At 42.9% G+C, this 19,546-nt stretch overlaps 2 protein-coding genes across 3 annotated transcripts; one reads left to right on the plus strand and one right to left on the minus strand.

Moving 5' to 3' along the window:
- Positions 1–1,311: 1,311 nt before the first annotated feature.
- On the minus strand, positions 1,312–16,202 carry LOC125690419 (carbonic anhydrase 13-like). Of its 2 annotated transcripts, XR_007375664.1 has the most exons (8): positions 16,096–16,202; positions 11,713–11,910; positions 8,527–8,645; positions 5,444–5,539; positions 5,103–5,165; positions 4,654–4,809; positions 3,047–3,247; positions 1,312–1,819 (listed from the first exon to the last, which is right to left on the minus strand). XR_007375664.1 is itself a non-coding variant. In XM_048938726.1 (7 exons), the coding sequence occupies exons 1-7, from the start codon at positions 16,124–16,126 to the stop codon at positions 3,134–3,136; spliced, it is 777 nt and encodes a 258-aa protein (XP_048794683.1). In that variant the 5' UTR covers positions 16,127–16,202; the 3' UTR covers positions 1,312–3,133. The 2 variants fall into 2 exon arrangements, 1 of the variants encoding a protein (XP_048794683.1); XM_048938726.1 differs by having other exon boundaries at positions 1,312–3,247.
- A 144-nt stretch (positions 16,203–16,346) lies between these two features.
- Positions 16,347–19,447, plus strand: RBIS (ribosomal biogenesis factor). Its single transcript, XM_048938731.1, has 3 exons — positions 16,347–16,728; positions 18,453–18,569; positions 19,335–19,447. Exons 1-3 carry the CDS (start codon positions 16,564–16,566, stop codon positions 19,401–19,403), a joined length of 351 nt encoding a protein of 116 aa, XP_048794688.1. The 5' UTR covers positions 16,347–16,563; the 3' UTR covers positions 19,404–19,447.
- The last annotated feature ends 99 nt before the right edge of the window (positions 19,448–19,546 follow it).

A 19,546-nucleotide genomic window follows, 5' to 3' on the forward strand; every position in this document is an offset into this window, starting at 1 on the left:
TCTTCAGCAATTTTTGGATTGCTGATGCCACCTACAGACCTGGGCACACAGCATTCTTTGGACTACCCTCGGTTTGGTGCCTGTTTTCTGCATTACCATGAACATTACCATGTTTTAAAACAATTTGGAAGTGCAAGTTTGAGTGCTGAGAACACTAGTGATTTTCAGGTAAACTCCTTATTTGTGAAATCACAAAATACATAAATGACTTCAAAACGACCAAAGAGAGCATCATGACATCACAAATGTGACTGGCACAGGCTGTGAATACAGCGGTGTGCACTGCTTCCCTCCTGTGCCAAAAAGAGCAGAGCTGACCCCAGGGATCCTCTGCAATTTATTTAATTCTGATAAGAAGTGTATGGGTGACCAGTCATTCAGCTGTATACAGCTCTTGACAGATATTCTTTTCAACAAATGCCCTGTGCATTTTTTTGGTCATTGAGCATTTCATTCTTCTTCGTATGAAATCTCCAAGTGTGTCAGAGGATAACCTCTGATCAAAGAGAGCTGCAGCTGGGGCAGACAGGCAGACAGTTTAGCCTCATCTGCTCCAGAGTGATGTTAACATAGCACAGAGCCCACACTCGAGCCTGAACTCCCTGGGAGCACCCAGCAGGCAGTATAGTGAAGCTCAAAGTAGCACGAGCACTAAGGCCGTGACTGAGGATGACAGCCCAGTCAGAGGATGCAGTGCTGGGACTGGTCCATGCTCTGAGAGGCACTCACTACAAAGAGATAACAATCTGCTTCCAAAGGAATTTCAGTCAGCTGAACATCTGTTGCCTTGTTCAAGCGCCATCAGCTTTCAGCCTAGACATAGGATATTAGAATTCCTGTGAACCATGTCTTCTTTTAAAAGTTACTTGCAAACGTCATGCAGTCTAGAAGTGCTATCAGAAACTCTAAGTACAGTTGATCAAATTCCTTGCTGCTGCCAAAGATGATTTATTTGGAACATACAAAAGGCAATAGAATCATAGAATGGCTTGGGTGGGAAGGGACCTCAAAGACCACCTAGTTCCAACTCCCCAACCATAGCAGGGTTGCAAACCACTACATCAGGCTTCGATCAGGTTGCTCAGGGCTCCAACTAACTTGGTCTTCAACATCTCCAGGGATGGGGCATCCACTACCTCCCTGGGCAACCTCTTCCAGCACTTCACCACCTGATACCTAATACCAGGCTACCCATTGATGGATTTCAGAGGGGGGGGGTGACAATATTTCCCAAACTTAGAGCTCCAGTAATAAAACTGCAGATTGCTCTGTAAAACGTTCATCACTTTGATAGAAAATACAAGACACAGCCATAAATCAATTTTTTATTTTGATAAAATCCTCATAAATATCAAAGCACTGGATCAACTCCACTATTTTCAATACATAAAAACATGTACAAGTTTTGTTTCTGACATGAAGCCTTACTGCTTTCTCATCTCGGCAAGAAAGTTGCATAAGTTTCATGTGATTTGTTAACATTTTGTTCATATTCTGCAGCTACTTACATGATCAGAAAATATATCAGATCCAACACTAAATCTAACAAAGGGTACAAAAGCACACAACACACTCTCATTCTCTGTGCACACACCTTGCAGACATCCTCACTCAGAAAGAAGCAGACTGATGTCTTTTCAGCTGCATTCTTCTTCCTGTGTCAGAAAACAAAAAGTGCCGGCAGGTTTTTCCTCTTTGGTTACTATTTGTACCTGCTGCTGCCAAATGCCTTACAGTTATCCCATAGCCTACTTGTGTTCATTCCTTTAGAATACAATCAGAAGGCATTGAGAGGCCTTGCAGCAGTAGCACCTATATTCTGGGGAGAAGATAAAAAAAATAGTAAAATACACCTGTCTCAAACTAAGCTAAAGTATCTATGACTCTATGTCTATTTTATTCAGTTAAAGAAGGCATATAAAAACAATCCTGTTTGTGATTTCCCTCATATTTGCCCATTTAAGATAAAAAGACCTGTTGAGGTAAGAGGCACAGTATATGAAACCTATGAAAAAACAAACTGATAGAGAGTAGTTGTGGAAGATGAGGTCAGAGGTACTACAGAGGCAATTGCTCATGAAATCTTTAGTTGCCTCTCTCCAGTACTGCTGGTTTTCACTATCTAGTTCTCACAGTTTTAGGGTAATCTACCTATACAAGCTATATGCTATGGAAAATTCATTATCATTGAAAATAACAAAAATTAAATTGGCTTAAAACAAACAATGAGATTCAAATAATTTTCTTTTAAAAAAAGCTCCTGAGAGTAACACAGGCTCAGGTCAGTTCACTGAAAACAGGCATTTCAAGACATTGCTACCATGAACTGATCTTTTATTGGATATTGATTTGATTCTGATTTCTTTGGCTTAAGGGCTATCTTTGGTCTTTGAATACAAGTGTAGATGAACTGGAGTCACTGCAACAGGAGAGCTTCAACATGCACCTAGGAGATATTCCGTTCCTGAGCAATGCTGTGTGGATTATATGAACCAGTCTAAAGCAAGGGCTGTCTCTGCCTCTTGAAGACTATTTTATGTGGTAGGATTCTGGTGCTACATGGACGTGGTATTCCATCCTTATTGTTCACCAGATGCAGCAGACTGAATTTAGGCATGAACTCACAGATCTCTTTGTGACTGTGCAGTTTTCAAGGTGCGGGACAATTTCATCACCTCTACAGCAGAACTCAGGAATCCCTAATCCACCTGATGTGATCCAACATATACAGAATCTTTACTAAGTTCAATGGTACGTTAAAGACCTGAAGAATAATTTCAGAACATCCTGTACTGCCATTAATACCAGGGATCCTGTCCAGTAATTTGATGACAATTTCTGGACAACTCCTTCACCGCACCAAATCCTTCTGATAACACTCTGTGCATGTAACACAAACATCTCAATGCTCCCACAGCAGCGCACACAAACACATTGACCTGTTAACATCAGTGATGGAACTGCCAAAGCTCAGGACGTTTCTGTCTGGGAGAAATGACTGCATAGTTAACCAGTAATTAAACACCTGTTTGTTAGAACAACTCACCAAAAAATAAAAATAAAATCACAAAGTATATTAGCAACGACAATTGGGCCTCTGGTGTCAGAGGTGGCCTGTTGTTGCTTTACATCTTTAATTCCTTCTGACTTCTCGGCCCTTCAGAGGCTGTGGAGGGCGGTAGTTCCGCAGCAGGCAGCAGGCCACCTCGTCCTCAGCTGTGCTCAGGAGGCTGCGGAACTGGGCGAGCTGCAATCGAGAGACACAGAGCGTTCAGCAGGAAACCCTCGCACTCACACTAATGAAAAACCACGTGGTAAATACTAAATATCTAATTCAGATCTGAAGTTTCATACTTGGCCTAATTTCTAATATTTCCAACATTTCTTGTTTCTATGTACCAACTTACTTCCTTTCTAGGTTACCAAGTGTAGGATCGTACAAAAGTCATCTCATCTTCATATTGCATTGAGTTGTAGAGCACTTGGTACCTTAATTTCATTAAGAGCAAAAAATGCCACTGCTATCTTTTTTTACTCCACTCCACAGCTAATATTTATAATATTTATAATACTTATAATATTTATAAGTGGGCAGTAAACTGCATAGTCCCCAAAACAGTCCCATTTGAGAAGTAAAATTGGTCAAACAGTATCAGTGATGATATGAACTGCATTTTTAACTTTGTGTGTGCTTACATTTATCTGAAACAGCATATTTGTACTTTAATATATAAGATTGCAAATACATATAGAGTGCAAAATATTAAAGAATCACTGTATTTTGCATCCTTTCCAATGCTTCATCCTCTGAACCTGTTACACATGGGTGTTTTCATACGTCTCACATTTTAGGATATATTAACTATAAATTAGCCCAGGTGAGAACTTTTTGACCTGAACAATGGATGGTCTTTGGGAAATTCATATCTTAATGCAAATTTTCAGTCTTAGATTGCGTTGCAATGAGTCCTGCAAGAACGTACTTGAAGGAGTGAGGAGATAGAGATGAGAAAAATAGAAGCACAGAGAGAATACACGATTCAGAATCAGTTAAAAACAGAATTTGAGGTCACTTAAGAAACATCCCATTCTGTGAACTATTCTAAGGCCTTGTGCAAAGACTGTAGCCATCACTTCTGCTGATCATGTGGCCCAGTGTATCAAATCTTACTGAAGTATTTGAAGTACACCAGCCATGAATTAGATAAATGCTTTGGTGTAAAGATCTTGAGATTTACAGTATTAATAACATATCATAAGTGGCGTACTTACAAACTTCCAGTATTGATCTGATTCACTTTGGTCTCTGCTGTAAAAAAACTCTACATACCAAATGATCAGCCCACTGGGTGTCACTGTTGCAACGTGAATATATAGTGTGAAGCTTAATTTAATGCCATGGAAGTAGACTAATTTTTTTGTATGCATATATATATATAATATAATATACATATACATATATATATATGTATATATATATATAACTATATATACATATATATGTTATATATATGTATATATATATATATATATAGTTTAATTTCATGAGGTATGCAGTGTCAGAGTCTGCAAAAATTTATCCTTTTTGGTGGCATTTACCACTGAAGCCTTACAAAAGCCTTATTTCTACAGTAGTGAAAAATCAAGATATACCTGTTCAGAACAAACATTTATGGGCTCTCTCAGGACAATCCAGATGACACTTTCAAGAAGAGGTGGAACAGTGAGAGAGCCAAAGTAAGTCCAGTAGTCCAGGGATTTGGGAAGCAGGCAACTAGGATCAAAGTTGGTGAATAACGCTCTCTTACCCTGAAAATTAAAAAGAAGTACGTTGTGGTCATAAGAAATAAAAAGAAATTGCTTCTTACAAGTGCATTGGTGCTTTATATCTATTAAATTATTCATCTATTTACATGCAGTATTATTTAAAAGCAAATCATGTCAAAGGAGGCAAGGCTTGTTCCATCATGACACAGGCTGGCAGCATCCTGGACATGCACAGCAGGGACCATGAAGGTAAGAGGAGTAGCAGCCAGGTTACCAGAAACAAAACAATGAAAGCAGCCACTGATATCTGGAGTCTTTTAGAAATATTTGTTCACCTTGATTCTGATGGTGTCCAGGCGGTCGGTGATCTTCTTCAGCTGAGGGTTGCATTCACCAATCTATTAAACAAGAGAAAGAAAAATGCAATAGTTGTGCTCTGGAGAAAATATGTCAAAAAAGATAAAAATCAGAAAGCAAACACATACTGAATCTGCTTCATACAGCTTTTGTTAGGTGACAGTAAGTGACTTACACGTGCTAAGAAAGACAGTGAAACTTCCTGAGTCATTATAACGTGAAATGGAAAGTGAGAGCTCTTGTAGCACAAGCATCACTTTTACACCATCACTGTTAATAACTTTGGGTTCATAATGCAGATATTTTGGCGGGGGCTTACCTTCAGAAACACAGCCATGACTGCCAATCCATCTGACTGACGAGCTGCCTCGACAAAACTGGAATATTTTTCAGCATTCCAGTGAACTACATGAAGCTGAAAAGCAAAAGGCACAGACAGCATCAACTCTTGCTGAACTGGAAGAGTCACAAATTAATACTAGAAATTTACTGGTAACATTATTCTACTTCACTTATTAGCATTCAAAGACACTTTTCTCACCACAATATTTATTGAAATTGCCAAACACACAGCTCTCACAAATTGCAGCAAGCATTGCCAGTGGCTGGCATTACCTAGCAGTAATCAGCATAGTACAGTGCCTAGCAAACCACTCCCAAGTCCCAGATTTCAAGGCTAAGACAAGATATCCCCTGGTTATGTAACTAAAGCTAAAGCTTTGGGTATAGCTGATTTTAATGAGTGATTGAAAATCATTGGGATGTCATTAGTTCTTTGTTTCTTTTTTTCCTAATCAAGCTTTCAGTAAATCAGCCGCAAGCAGAAAATGGGCAGAGGAACATGTTAAACTTGCAGTAACCTCTTATCCCCTGTTAAGCTGAATATCAGAATTTCATCTTTGATGCATTCCAAAGGTCATTTTCTATGATTACTAGTATTAGGAACTTAAAAGTAGCTTGATTATCTCAGGTTTGAGCATTTGAATTTCCAACAGGTACTATTCTGCAACTGTCTTATGGTAGTTGCTTAAGAACTTGAAGACACCCACAAGGGTGAGGACTCCTTGCTATCTGCCTCCTGAAGACAGGAAAAGCCCCCGTACCGCTTCAGTTCCTCCTGCTAAGCCAGGATCTCTAAATCCTGCCCAGGCTCAGCAGTGGGAGCTCCTGGTTCCCCAGAACACCCACACTGAGCAAAGGTCTGACTGCCAAACTGCAGAGAGAACACATACTGCACTCAGGACCAAGTACCTCACAAATGTTAATTCCTCCCACAGATCCTCAGTGGATTACTGCATCTTATCTGCCACAATTTTCAGATAAGAGAGGCTCAGAAGCAGGGCAAGGAATTGCCTTTTCTAAAATTGGTGAGCATCTTCTTAGATTTTGCACTTGACTCCATAGGAGTGCTGAAAAACAGCCTCACTGAATGACTTAAACAGGGGTGAGCTCCTGAAAAGGGGGCATCTCTTTGAAATGTTAAGATCTCCAGTACAAGAACAGTTTGGGAAAGCTGGAACTCACTTTAAAGGATTTATATGAGAAGCAGCACAACAACAATTTCAACATAGTTGAAATACAGATCTAGTGAAGTGAAGACTTTGACTCTACACCTCATTAATTGCCTAACTTCTATGAGCTTCAATTTTCTGTATCTGTAATGCAGAGCTGTTACTAGTTGTTACAGGATATAATTAACATTTGCTGAGTACTTGGGTTCTAAATGGCTGAAACATAACCTTCAGCAAGGAATTCTACTGAAATCAATAATAACACACATGCTCACGATGAAAGATTTGCTGGCTCACAGTTTCAGAATCCTTGAAGGAAAGTTGCTTACAAGTGCTATTAATTAAACCAAGTGGAGAACAGAGTCCATCAAACCACTCTGAGGTGAACAAGTATCCTGCAGCTCATTGTGCCTGCACCACTCACAATTAGAAGTTCAAAGCAGCTACGTCGAACAATTTTTAAACAATTACATTTTTACATACACAAAAAGGAAACAGAAACTCTCAGTCGGAATTGACTTTTATTGTGGATTTTAAAAAAGAAAAAAACAACAAAGGACAAAAAGCAAAATTCTCACAACTAAATAAGACTCCATCAGAATTTTGCCAGAAGAACCCCAAACCAACCCCCAAAAAATCAAAACTCCCAAACAAACAGTGCTGGGAAACACTTTTGGTACAGCCCCCGTCTCAAAGGCTTGTGACTTCTCTTTTAAGGAATATATACCGTCTTACCACCACTGTGTCATTGCAGCTTGTGAGGAGACCTTGATCTGACCATATGTTGCCACAAAGAATGGAGTTGTGGATGTCTTCTGCTTTCCTGTAGAGTTAGGGGGCTGAGCCTTCCACTCTTTTTTACCTGTACACTACTTCTTTCTTCAACACAGTTGATGCTTTTTCTTGAAATCTTTCACATCTTCCTCATGGACATGAGCACTGAAATCATCTTCATTTCTCCTTTTGATGTATTTTCTTTTGAGTAAGCAGTGCTCAGAAGCCTTGGTCTGAATTCTGGGTTTCTTATCTCATAGCCAAAATGACATCTAGAGAGCTTCTTGTGGAGGGTTACCCAACCAACAGGCAACGGAAAGCTTTTTAGACTGGCTAGAAATTCAGATATTTTCTCCTTCCATTTGGTTTCTTAGATGGGATACACATTTATATTTTCTCAGCTAGAAATTTTGTTTTGGCACTGAATGGTTTTAAAGCACCTCTATTAATTCTTTATATTCCATCCCACCTGGTTCCTGTGGAAAACATAAGCCTTTAAACACTGCAAATGTCACTTTTCCCCATTAGTGTTAGAAAAATGATTTTTTTTTTCTGACCACTGTCTCTTAAAGCATTTCCAGCAATATCTGATAACAGCACCGTGCACACATTTCAACATTTTTTTCTTCTTTAGTATAACAAGACTTTTATTTTTCCACTAGCATTTATACAGTTTACTTCTTTTCAACCCCAGAAAACTCTTCACTCTCTGAACTATTGCTGATATAGATCTCAGTCTCATCAAAACACTCCACATTACTTCCATTTGCAAAGAGGAATCAGTCACTGTTGGACTGAGCACTCTCTATGGTGGATTACTCCAACAGATCGAAGAAGACAGAGCAGGAGAGGGCTCTCCATGCCAGAGCAGCCAGTGCACCTGTCCCCTGTGACAATGCCAGGCCAGAGCTGCCTGACATAGACCTTAGGGTGCAGTTCTCAATCAAACAGCTTCTCCTTTTAGAATGGATCAAGCACGAAACACTTCAGGAAGACTGCTTGTCTTTTGATATAATGAAGGGAGAAGGAAAAGTGGGAGTTGAGGGGCAAAATTATTCTCAAAATAGAATGCTAGTCACAGGTTCAGAGGAACGAATGATTCTACGCCAAGCCTTACCTCTGCTGCATACTTCATCCCATCCACAGCGTGCTCAGAGCCAGCCTCGTCGTTGGAACCCCAGTGGAAGTGGATCTGGCGCAGCCTGTAGGTCCCACAGAGCGGCCCCCCGGTCAGCACTACAAACCCAAACACAGGAGAGGGCTTAAGTGAAGGAACTGGAGCTCTTGAGGCTATTGGTGTGAGTTTAAACTTGCTTCAACTTAAAGATTCAGTTTCTGGGCATTATGCTACTTCTTCTCAAAAGCTTTTATATGGGTTCTCCTTTCTTTGCTGTGTTATAAAGGAATCCTTGTTTGTCCAAAATGTGACTATCAAAACTGTGTTGATGTACAGATTAGTGGGTTACGGCCCACTGAAGGGTTACCACCAGGTTATCATCAGGTGTGTCTTGCTAGGGCTCGGATATTTCTCAGAAGATGGAAAAATGGAGAAGTGTTTCTGTTTGGCAAGTAGTGTCCTGTCTTGAATGTATTTGAAAGAATAACTGAGAAATTAAGCATAAAATAGATTTTATGAGTAAAGGGGAGGATCAGAAAAATAAAATATGAATAGATTTTTTTCTCCTGTTTGAAGTTCAGAGGAAAGTAGGTGGATCACAAAAAAATTTCAAGGCTCTTTCCTTCTTTTGCAGCCAGATCCAATTACAGTTGACAGAAGTCTGAGAAACTGGAAGGAGCAGATGCTAACACAACTAGATACACATTGTACAAGTGCAATATTACTGACATTTAATTTGCCATTTCGTTCAGCTGAACACCAATATGGATGGACTTCCACTGTTTACCTTCTGTAAAGCATTCGTGTTTTTCTGAGCAGTTGGGTGGACCCAAGTCTGCACGGACACTTGAACACAAATCACATTCAAAAAAACTCTACTCACTGCAGAGCAAATCACTCCACTCTCTCTCTCTGCTCCATCCATGTTTCCTTGGAGGGTATGGGGATTGGTCTGAGATGTTTTACTGGCTCATTGTAGAGATTTTAAAAACACAAGATGGAAGCTTCAAGGAGATATTTTTTAAATTAAGAGCACTGGGAAGGACAACAGCCACTTATTTCTTTTTCCAGTTTTAATCCAAAAGATAAACCTTGTCGGGGGTAAAATGCCACCAGGTAATTGTAAGAGAAGAATTTATTAGCTTGCCTATATGCTAACACAAGTAGCCTGGAGAGTGGGAAGGAACTGGAACTGTTTATCTGTGGGCAAAAATGTTTGTTCTTAAAACTTCAACTCAAGAACTTACTTTTACAGAGCCTATAAACCTAGTGACCAAAGGGGATAAGGGTAGTGGCACTGCTAAAACAAATTCCTTCTTTTGAGGACTGAGAACTTGTTGGCAAACAAACCTGAAAATGTGTAAAGATCAGTGTTATACTGGCGGAGGAAAAACAACTGCACAGAAATGCATCAACACTCGATTAAATACTTCCGAAAAACGTGGAAAATGGCCTGATGATGTATTTGTGTCACATCATACAGTGATGGCAAAAATCTTCCATTCAAACAGCCACAAAGCAAAAAATTACTCAGAATTCAATACTTTTTCTGATCAACGATCTGAAAGAAAACAAAAACATTACTACTGATGGTTTATCAGTAACAAATACCAGGTAAAATAGTGAAAAAGTCAGTTTACAGATGCAGAAAGATCTGAATTTTTTATAAGCAATGTGTGAAAATGGCTGAAATGTAAAGCTGCACATGTATGACTGAAGAATTGTATTCTATGTATTTCATACATAGAAGACAGAATTCTGAAAGTGACTGAGGATTAAGCTTGTGAATTATCTAATCAACAGCTGCCAATGCTTTGTTGTATCCTTGGATTTATGGCCTGAGGAAAGCAGTAGGAAGAGAATCATATTACCCCTGCTTTCCCACCAGTGTAAGCCTGCAGAAATATGTGTTGAAGTCTTATCACTTCACGGGTAAAGTTAAAAAGTAAAAGAGGCTACTGGCGTACTTCTTTTTTAATTTATTACTTAAAGAAAATAAATTTAAACACTGAGCTGTTCTGACTCACACCAGAAATAATTTGTGATCTTGACTTTTTAACCATGAGAGTAATCAACTAGAACAACCAAGGGCAGTGGAAGATTTGCTGTCACTGGAAATTTTGAAGGCAGATGATTGAATGTTTTTGTAAGAGATGTGCTTTAATTCACCCACACCTACTAGACCTGAAGCAGAGATTAATCCAGGGAAGTCTGGTGGCCTCTGAAACACAAGGCCAGACCAGATCTCTGCCAGCCAGCTGGTGGCTTTCAGGCAATATCCGGTGTTGCACAGACTGACAGAAGATTTCAGTCAGACTAAGACTGTTCAGGAAACCAAGCAGAATGTTGCTTCCACCTCTGTCTGTCACTGTTGCCACTATCAGCCAACAAGTCCTCGTATTGAGGGACAGGGTGATCACTTATTAGTCCCCCTCTGGCTTTCATCCTCAGCTAAGCCTCACACATCCACATGAGGATTTTACTGCTTCAAGAAACTACAATCCTACAGTTTCAGAGGAGGGGTGGTAGCAAGTCTGCCATCCAAGAAAAGCCTCTAATGATGCAGGTATTAACATTACAAGGACTGCACTAAATCAGAGAACTTCTAAATAAGAATTATTGCTTGCAAAAAGGGAAACTACACAGCCCTGTAAAAGACCAGAACAATGACACTTTTCAGAGAAGAAAAGAGATCCCTTGGGATGTTTTTCACTTGTTCTGCGTTGGTTCTTTCCTAACATAAGAAGTCCAAGCATGGGTCATAAAAAGGAAAAGGATGTACAGTCAAACCTGCAACTAAAATCAGGTATGAGATTTGAGTAATTTGGTTGGAATAAACCTGTAATGAGACTCAAAGGATTAATCCACAGTGAAAGAGTAGGATCTGCAAAATTTTTCACAATTATGGTTCAAACTGGGCTGCTGGCACTATCGAGTTGGTTGGGGCACATCAACTTCTATGTGCAAAGAAGGAATCCTAGTGCTTCCCAAGAAACACAATCTAAAACTCCTCTGGGAATATGACTCCACATCCCAACAGACTGAAAGACAGGGGAATGGGAATCTCACCCAGAGGAGCAGAGCCTTACTGGTTTGAGGAGGTCACATCTGGCTGAGAGATATGGCCAGACTGCGCTCCATTCAGGAAATGGGGGAAGAAAACAATGCAATAGGAAAGGAACAAACCTGATTTGTTCACAGTGTCATCAAACTCAACGCTGGTGGAGTGCCCATTGTTCAGGATGATTTTAGCAGAAGCTGGATCATAATTGGGATTTAGAGGACGGAGAGAGGGGTCATACTTGGTTTCCTCAGTTTTGATGTCAATTGGTGACTGCCGGTCTCCATTAGCGACAGGAAAAACCTCCTTCCAGTGGGCAGGCCCTGTGAAGTATTGGAGAAGCTTCATAAGCCAAAAGAACGATAAGCCTGAATTTTTCTTGCTTGCATTATTTTAAATTCTAAATGAGTTCAACAGAAAAACCCAGATCAAAATATTCAGTTACTTTTGTTGCTCTGTGTCACAATAGCAGCTCTTGGGATCCATTCACATACCTTGCTTAATGTCTGCAGGAATGGGGTTCCACCACCTCCTTGGGCAAACCTGTTCCAATGCTTCACCACCCTTATTGTAAAAAACTTCCTTCTTATATCCAATCCAAATTTTCCCTCTTTTAGTTTGAAACCATTTCCCCTTGTCCTATCACAATAGACTCTGCTAACAAGTCTGTTCCCTTCTTTCTTATAACCCCCTTCTAGATACTGAAAGGCCATGTGCAGTGCTAATGATCTATCAGTATTATAAAGAGCATAGCACTTGTTTTTTCCCTGAGGCTTAGCATGGGTGAGAAGCATAATAATCCACTTAACTAAGAAAGAACAGATATTACAGAAACTTAAATACAAGCACCAGAAACTCAGCTTGTAAAATCTGTACAACCAGAAATCATTAATCCCTATGTGAAAGGTAACTGATCTCATCCCAAAAATCAATCCAATTTTGAATCTCTCTGTACGTCTCAGTACTTCAATAAACAAAAGGGCAAAGAAAAGCTTAGGTTGTAGTACACTATGATTAATAGCCTCACATCAAAAGGAGTCAGATAGTTTTCTGTCCTGGACTTCAACAGTAGTGAACATAGCTCAGAAATCTGCAGGTGCTGGGATAGTCCCGGCATGCAGCAGTGAATTGGGAAGCAGAGCTGGCTCCCACCTGGGCTCACTGCCCCGAGCAGGGGATGTGAGAGCTGAGGGGTCTCTTGCACAGAGCAGCCAAGGCTTAGGCTTCAAGAAGAACAAAGGCCTTTGGTCTTGACTTTGTTACAAAGTAATTTTGCTAATGACTTAATTAACCCATTAGGCAAAACGCTGCTCATTTGAAATACAAAGCTGTGTAAACTTAATTCTTCTCATTTCACAAACGGTGGTCAAAACCATTCAATATGTTGATTTACTACAGTTTAGCAAACAACATAGTTTTAGTTGTGCTTGGATGCTAGTACCTTGCAGTTAGACATGCACTGCACAGTTCTAGTCATTGAAGAAGCATTTACTCTATGAATCATACCTGGTGCTTCATTTTAGGATACTTAGGAAAAGCATATTGCTACTTAATTTTAATACTTAGGATATACTGAAGTAAAATATATTTAACTACTTGGACTTGCTGCTCTATCTCAGCAATAACTATAGGTACTGTACAGTAAATAATGAGTGATTTGCATTCATAAATAATAAACACGGGACAAAAAGAAGACCTAGGTATGTGACTCTAACATTAGACAATTATTCAGCAATAAACTTCAGTCATTGCACCTGCCTTGGTGTTTGTCCTTGGCTCGGGTGACCAAAGCCACATTTTCACCTGCCAGTAACACAAGATTGCCAGAAATCTGTCCTTACATATGCAGGAAAGTGAAAAGAGATTTAAACTTCTTTTATATCACCTTGTTTTATTGAGTGATATTCCTTACTAGAACATCTACCAGCAATCCTACTGCAATCCAACTCCTGTAACACTGGGAAAACTGGCTCAGCTCATTTCTACTGACCCCATCCCAAAGCAAGCATTTTGTATGACTGCAGGAAAATATGTCATTGTATCTGTAAGTCCACAGACACGACACTCAAATGCATGTCAAACAACCAGACTTAAACCAGTGGGAACTTCAGCACTGAAATTTCATCTAAATTCAGACCTGGATTACATGTCTCCATTTCAATATGATGGCAGACACATTCTGGGATGTGGTTTGGTTGCAGTGAGCCTCTATGCTTGCATAAATATACCATATGTACAGGTGAAAACACAAAATGCTTGCAAGTCATCCAGTTACATATTCATTTCCTATAATATTAGCTCTACTTAAAACAATTGAAAATTCATAATGGGCAAAATTAATAATGGGCAAAATGCAGTGCTGTTTTTTTACTACAGATATCAAAACTATCACATCCCTTTTTCTTTACGGAACACCTCAGTGTAAGGGTTGGAAGAGACCCAGTGACATGTCTGCAAAAAAGCACAGTATATATAATACTTTCCACATAATTAATTCCACATCAAGCAAGGTGTAAACTTAAGGCAGTGGGTTCTCACTTGGTGTCCTAACTAAAGTTGGAATTTCTGCCCTGCACTGCAGCCAGTGCCCAAGATCTCAGCGTTACGCCTCTGTGTAAGCACTGCTAGAACCATGAGGTAAGGAGAACGGCAAGGAAACAAAGGCCAAGGTTTGCATGGAAATAAAATAGTGCCTCTTAGCATTTCAGAAATATGTGCATCAAAGCAGTGAGGAAGGTTTCATTCTCTGCATACCAGTCAGCCTTGTACGTAGATACACCATAAACGCAGACAGGGATCTGTAATATTTGATGGTTTATGCACAAAGTGATTTAAGCAGCACTTATTGCTAAGGGGCAAACGAGTTTTTCCCCAGTTAAAAAAGAAACAGGGCTTTTATCCCTGCAAGTAACAAATGCTGAGGTCAGAGTGAATGCAGACAGTTCCCCCACTCTTCAGGAAGTCAACTTTAATATACAACTGCATCAAATTTAATTAACTTCACTCTGCTGCTACCTCCCGAGTAGCAAAAGCAGATCTCAGTTTTAGAGAAGCTATTCAGGGCCATGCAGGCAAAAAATATGGTGCAAGAGGCACAGCAATCTCATGCTTCCACTGTTCAGTTGAACAACTGGCAAAACTAATGCAAGAAATACATGGAAAGAGTTAAGAAATAGAGCTGATGCTAGGGAAGGGCAGTCAGGTGTAGGACACCCAACCTCTCTCCTTTATTCTCTTGTGGGTTTGAGGGGCAGGCGATGGGGTGCTGGTATACAGCCCACCTCACAGTGGCCAGGAGCTGAAAAAGAGTGGGGAGCCAAACTCCACCCAAACATGTTATCAGCCAGTAAACAGGGCTTGGGGGAGAAAGTGGCCTCAGGAGGGTCCAGGACCAGCCCGATAGAAATTCTGGTGCCCTCCTCTTCCTAGAAGCCAGAAGGAGGGCCAGGATAAGAGAGGGACAGGGACTGCTTATCTGTGCCCTGCAAGTGAAGTTTGCAGCGTCCTTGGAAAACACAGGGAGAAACACATGAAAAAAACAAGAGTCATCAGCTTCTAATGGGGATGGGGAGAGCACACAGCAGCAGACAGCACTCAATTGCTGTGGCACTGTAGCTGTTCACTGCCACCCAGTTCTTTGGGAATGGCGCATCCACTCCAGTGGAGAGGGAACAAAAACACCACAAAGGGAAGCTCTGAGCAGTACCACTGCTGTGTGCACTAGCACATAGAATCAGATTTACAAAACACCCCGAGTTGGACGGAAGCCACAAGGATCACTGAGTACAACGCCCGGTTCCACACAGAACCATCCGAAAAGGCCTGAGAGCAGTGTCCAAATGCTCCCTGAACTTCGGCACTCAGGCCATGCCCACTGCCCTGGGCAGCCTGTTCCATGCCCGCCACCCTCTGGTATAGAACTTGTCCCTAACCCCCACCCATGGAGTCATGGCAGCTCCATGCCATAAATTCATGTCAATATATATTTCTTCTTTTTGCTGTCACAGTGCCTTATTGCCCTGTGCACTAACACGATACAAGCTGTGCTATTTGTGTGTTTCCAGCCGGGTCCAGGAGCTCTCCCATTCCCATCTGCATGCACTGGAGCACACAGCACAAGAGCAGCGTCTGCACGAGTTACGGATCAAAGCAGAGCAGCGGCATTGAGCTTTCCGCTGGGAGCACCTCGGCGATTCCAAGATCGCTGAGATGAAGGGAAGCACGAAACAACCCAGACCCCAAAGCATCTCCCCGTGGGCGTGAAACGACAAACCCCGATCCCGGCATCGCGCAGCAGAACGGGACACGGCCGGAGCCAGAGACAGCGCCGGCACCGCCCGCACCGCGATGCAACACAGGGAACCCCGCACAGGGACGCGCCCGGATCGCGCCGCGGGGACAGGGGCAGAGCCGGATTCGCAGCTCCGCGCCTCGCCGGGCCGCCCCTTCCCCGGGCAGCTCCGGACAGCTCCGACAGCAGCCTCCGTCCCCGGCCCCGACGCCCGTACCGTTGTGCTCGTCGTATCCCCAGTGCAGCATGGCTCCGGCTTCGGGACGCGACGCGACGCGATGGGACTAGACGCGAGACGCGAGACGCGAGAAGCGGCCCCGCCGGCCCCTCCGCCCGCTTTGAAGGCGCCGTGCGGCGACGCCCCGCCGCGATAAGCGGCCCGCCCGGCCCGGCCCTGCCCCGCGGCGCGGCCCCTCGGGGCCACCCCAACCCCCACAGCCCGGCGGGGCGGCTCCCAGTGCCCCATCGCCCGGCGGCCCCCAGCGGGATGCGGCCCCGCGCAGCACACGCGGAAACGCTTCTGTGTGTTCCAGCTGCGTGCCGAGGGGCTGTCGCCGTGCGCTGCTGCTCCCCCCGCCCGGCCCGGCGCCGCCGCCCGCCCTCAACATCCCACGCGCTGCGAACGGCTGCCCCGCGGAGGGGAATCCCGGGCCGGTGACGTCAGGGCTTCCCCCGGCGCTCAGTCATGACGTCAGGCGCGCGCCGGCTGCTCGCGGCGGCGGCCATGGGGAAGAGCCGGGCGCGGAAGGCGGCGAAGGCGGCCAACGTTTTCGCTATCGCCCGCGGCGCTGCCGCCGGGAAGGCCCGCGGGAAGGGCCGCGCGCGGCCCGTCACCTCCGGGCTGAGAAAGGTGAGCGGGAGCCGGCGGGGCTGAGCCGCTCCGCGGTTTCCCCGGGGCTGCGGGTTTGCGCGTGCTGAGGTCGCGGCCGCGGTTCTCCTGGGCTGCATCAAAAGCCGCGCGGGCAGCGGGGCGAGGTGATCTGCGGGCTGCGCTGCGATGGGAGAGCGGCCGGAGTGCTGCGTCCGGGCGGGGAGAGCTTGGCGCAGGAGAGAGGTGGGCCTGCTAGAGCGTGTCCGGAGGGCCGTAGAAATTATCCACGGAGGGAACATCTCTTCTGTAAGGACAGGCTGAGAGAGCTGGCGCTGCTCAGCCTGGAGAAGAGAAGGCTGTGAGGTGACCTGAGAGCGGCCTGTCAGTATCTAAATGGGAGCTACAGGAAAGAAGGGGACAGGCTCTTTAGCGGATCTGTAGTGGTAGGACAAGAGGAAATGGGTTCCAGCTAAAAGAGAGGAGATTCAGACTGGATATAAGGAAAACTTTTTACAATGACGGAATTGAGGCGCTGCCCCTCACTGCACACCGCTTGGCCTGCTATGCAGAAGGAAGTGGCAGCTCCTAAAAAAGGCCCTTTGAGATCTTATTCTGCAAGAGAAAGCCACCTGACAGGTTAATCTGGCTGACAGACAGGAACACAACAAACTGTGGAAATAAACAGGGAGCCACGAAACAATTTCACGTTGCTGGCGTGAAATCTGCACTTAGTCTAAAGGGCTCTGTATAATAAAAGGAGGAACAGGCTTAAAAGCATCTTCATGAGAACCCAGCAGCTTATTAGGAGTAAAATTTTATTCTGTGTGTTTGAAGCTGTATTCTTTAATTCATTAAGCCTTTGGGGATTTACATATCTTTAAGTACTACTGTAAAAATGCTCAAAAAAATGTGTTTAAATGGGTTTGTTCCTCAGTGAGACTCCATAGTAACTATTCAAACATCTTTTGATGCAGACACACATCCCAGCTGCAGAGCCTCGTTCTGCAGAGCAGTTCCTGCCTGAGTGCAAAGGGTATTTGGAACACAAACTGACACTTTCGGCACTGCTGAAGCTGGGAGCTGCCAACAGGCTCTCATGGAAAACAGAAGGTCTAAGCAAATTGAATTGCCCACAGCCCCATATACTCTAATTTGAACAAGGAGCTGAACCTGTATTTCTTGAGTCAACCTATAGTTTATTATCAATTATCCTCTAATCTAAATAGATTGTTTTATTGGCCTCGTGCCCCCACTTTCTTACTGCTGGTCCTCCTGGCCGCTGTCTCAGGAATGAATGGAATTATTGTTAATGTCTGAAATTACAGCAGCTCTGAAGGCAAAAGGCATAAATATGTGTAACAGTGCACAGTTTGATTCTGCCTATGTAAATTGCTGAGATGTGAATGAAAGCCTTTGGAATAGCAGGAGACAGCCTGCAGTTTGGGATGTGTGGCATGCTTCTGGGCCAGGTGCAGTGTGAAGTGCTGTTGTATGGCCAAGATCCTGCCCAGAGTGCGGTGGGTTGGTGTGAGCTCCTTTCCCAACACAGCAAGTCTGACAACTTTCATAATTCTGTATTTATTCCAACATTTGTACATGACTCAGCAATATAACTGACAACCAAAATTCTAGTATGAAAACATTCCTACTGTAATGTTGTAAGATATGCATATAACATTAGCTAGTTAACAGTTGTACAAAAATGATGCCAGTGCAATTTCAGTTTAGAACACCAATGTGTGCTGTTTTTTTTCTCCCTGCAGATAAACATTGCAAACGCTGACAAAGTGAGCAAGATAAATAAAGCTTTTGCTGAAATTCAGAAAGAAGTACGGCAACTATCGAAAGGTACTGCAGCAGAACCTCCAAAGAACCAGCAGGTAATTTCTCTTTGTGAGAATCTGAGGAGGGAAGTGAAAGGGATGTGCATTTTTAAAGCATTACATTCTGACACAAAGGCTGCAGGCAATTCTTGTAGTCTTGTCTTAAAATGACAAAGCCAGCTTTATTAACTTCAGTTGCAGGGAAATGCTGAAATCTGGCTGGCATTGTCAAGTGCCCTATAACTATTATGTTAGGGGGACAAACGGGATTATACAGGCGAACCCACCCTGGCTGGTGGGGAAGTAGAGGGAACTGGACAAGACTGAGTACTGTGCCTGGGGTCATCAAGTTTTTGTGTTGCTGGGAGCAACAGAACAACTGCCAAATACCCCAGGGTGAGGCTGAAGAAGAAAGGAAGCACACGTGATAGTGCTGCTGGCACAGCACGAGGCCAAGCAAGGCTGTAGTTTGCTATTGCGCATGGCTGGGATCTTGGACTGTCCCACTACTTCTGCACTAGTAGGGCTGTACATGACATAACATTCAGTGTGACCATTTGGGGTGTAAAGAAATAGTATTTTTCATCTCTGTTTCAAAATTGTGCTGTCCTAAGTATTCCCTGAACTAAAAGGTGTGCCTCTTTCACCTGGGCTATGCACATTACTGATGTGACACTTTGTCATTCACTTGCAGCATAAATCATTTGTCATTCACTTGCAGCATAAATCATTGGCTGTATTTTATTTTTTTCCTTTTTTTTCCTTCCCCAAACATAAAACTGAATTGATCTGTATTTTAAACTGAAACTTTTCTTTTATAAGGTTACTACACCTTCAGAAGAGGAACCAGCAAATGTGGATGCTGCCACAAGTCTGTTATCACAGCTGTAATGCATAACGGATGATGAAGAGATTCCAAGAATTGAAGGTCACACAGGCTTTCTTTGTAAAATTTTATTAAAAAAATCTTGTTAATATACAAGTATTGGCACACTTTAATACAAACTACAAACAGACCTTTCCTATCATCTAGG

Source organism: Lagopus muta, chromosome 3 (genome assembly GCF_023343835.1).
Source record: "Lagopus muta isolate bLagMut1 chromosome 3, bLagMut1 primary, whole genome shotgun sequence".
In the NCBI taxonomy this organism is placed as follows: Eukaryota; Metazoa; Chordata; class Aves; order Galliformes; family Phasianidae; genus Lagopus; species Lagopus muta.

Excerpts from the sequence above, each read along its gene's own strand:
- LOC125690419 (XM_048938726.1), bottom strand. The coding sequence starts at position 16,126 with ATGCTGCACTGGGGATACGACGAGCACAACG. Across the intron at positions 5,540-8,526 it reads GGATGAAGTATGCAGCAGAG|CTTCATGTAGTTCACTGGAA; the intron begins GTAAGGCTTGGC and ends TTTGCTTTTCAG. Across the intron at positions 5,166-5,443 it reads TCATGGCTGTGTTTCTGAAG|ATTGGTGAATGCAACCCTCA; the intron begins GTAAGCCCCCGC and ends CTTGTTTAATAG.
- RBIS (XM_048938731.1), top strand. The coding sequence starts at position 16,564 with ATGACGTCAGGCGCGCGCCGGCTGCTCGCGGCGGCGGCCATGGGGAAG. Across the intron at positions 16,729-18,452 it reads TCACCTCCGGGCTGAGAAAG|ATAAACATTGCAAACGCTGA; the intron begins GTGAGCGGGAGC and ends TTCTCCCTGCAG. Across the intron at positions 18,570-19,334 it reads AACCTCCAAAGAACCAGCAG|GTTACTACACCTTCAGAAGA; the intron begins GTAATTTCTCTT and ends TTCTTTTATAAG.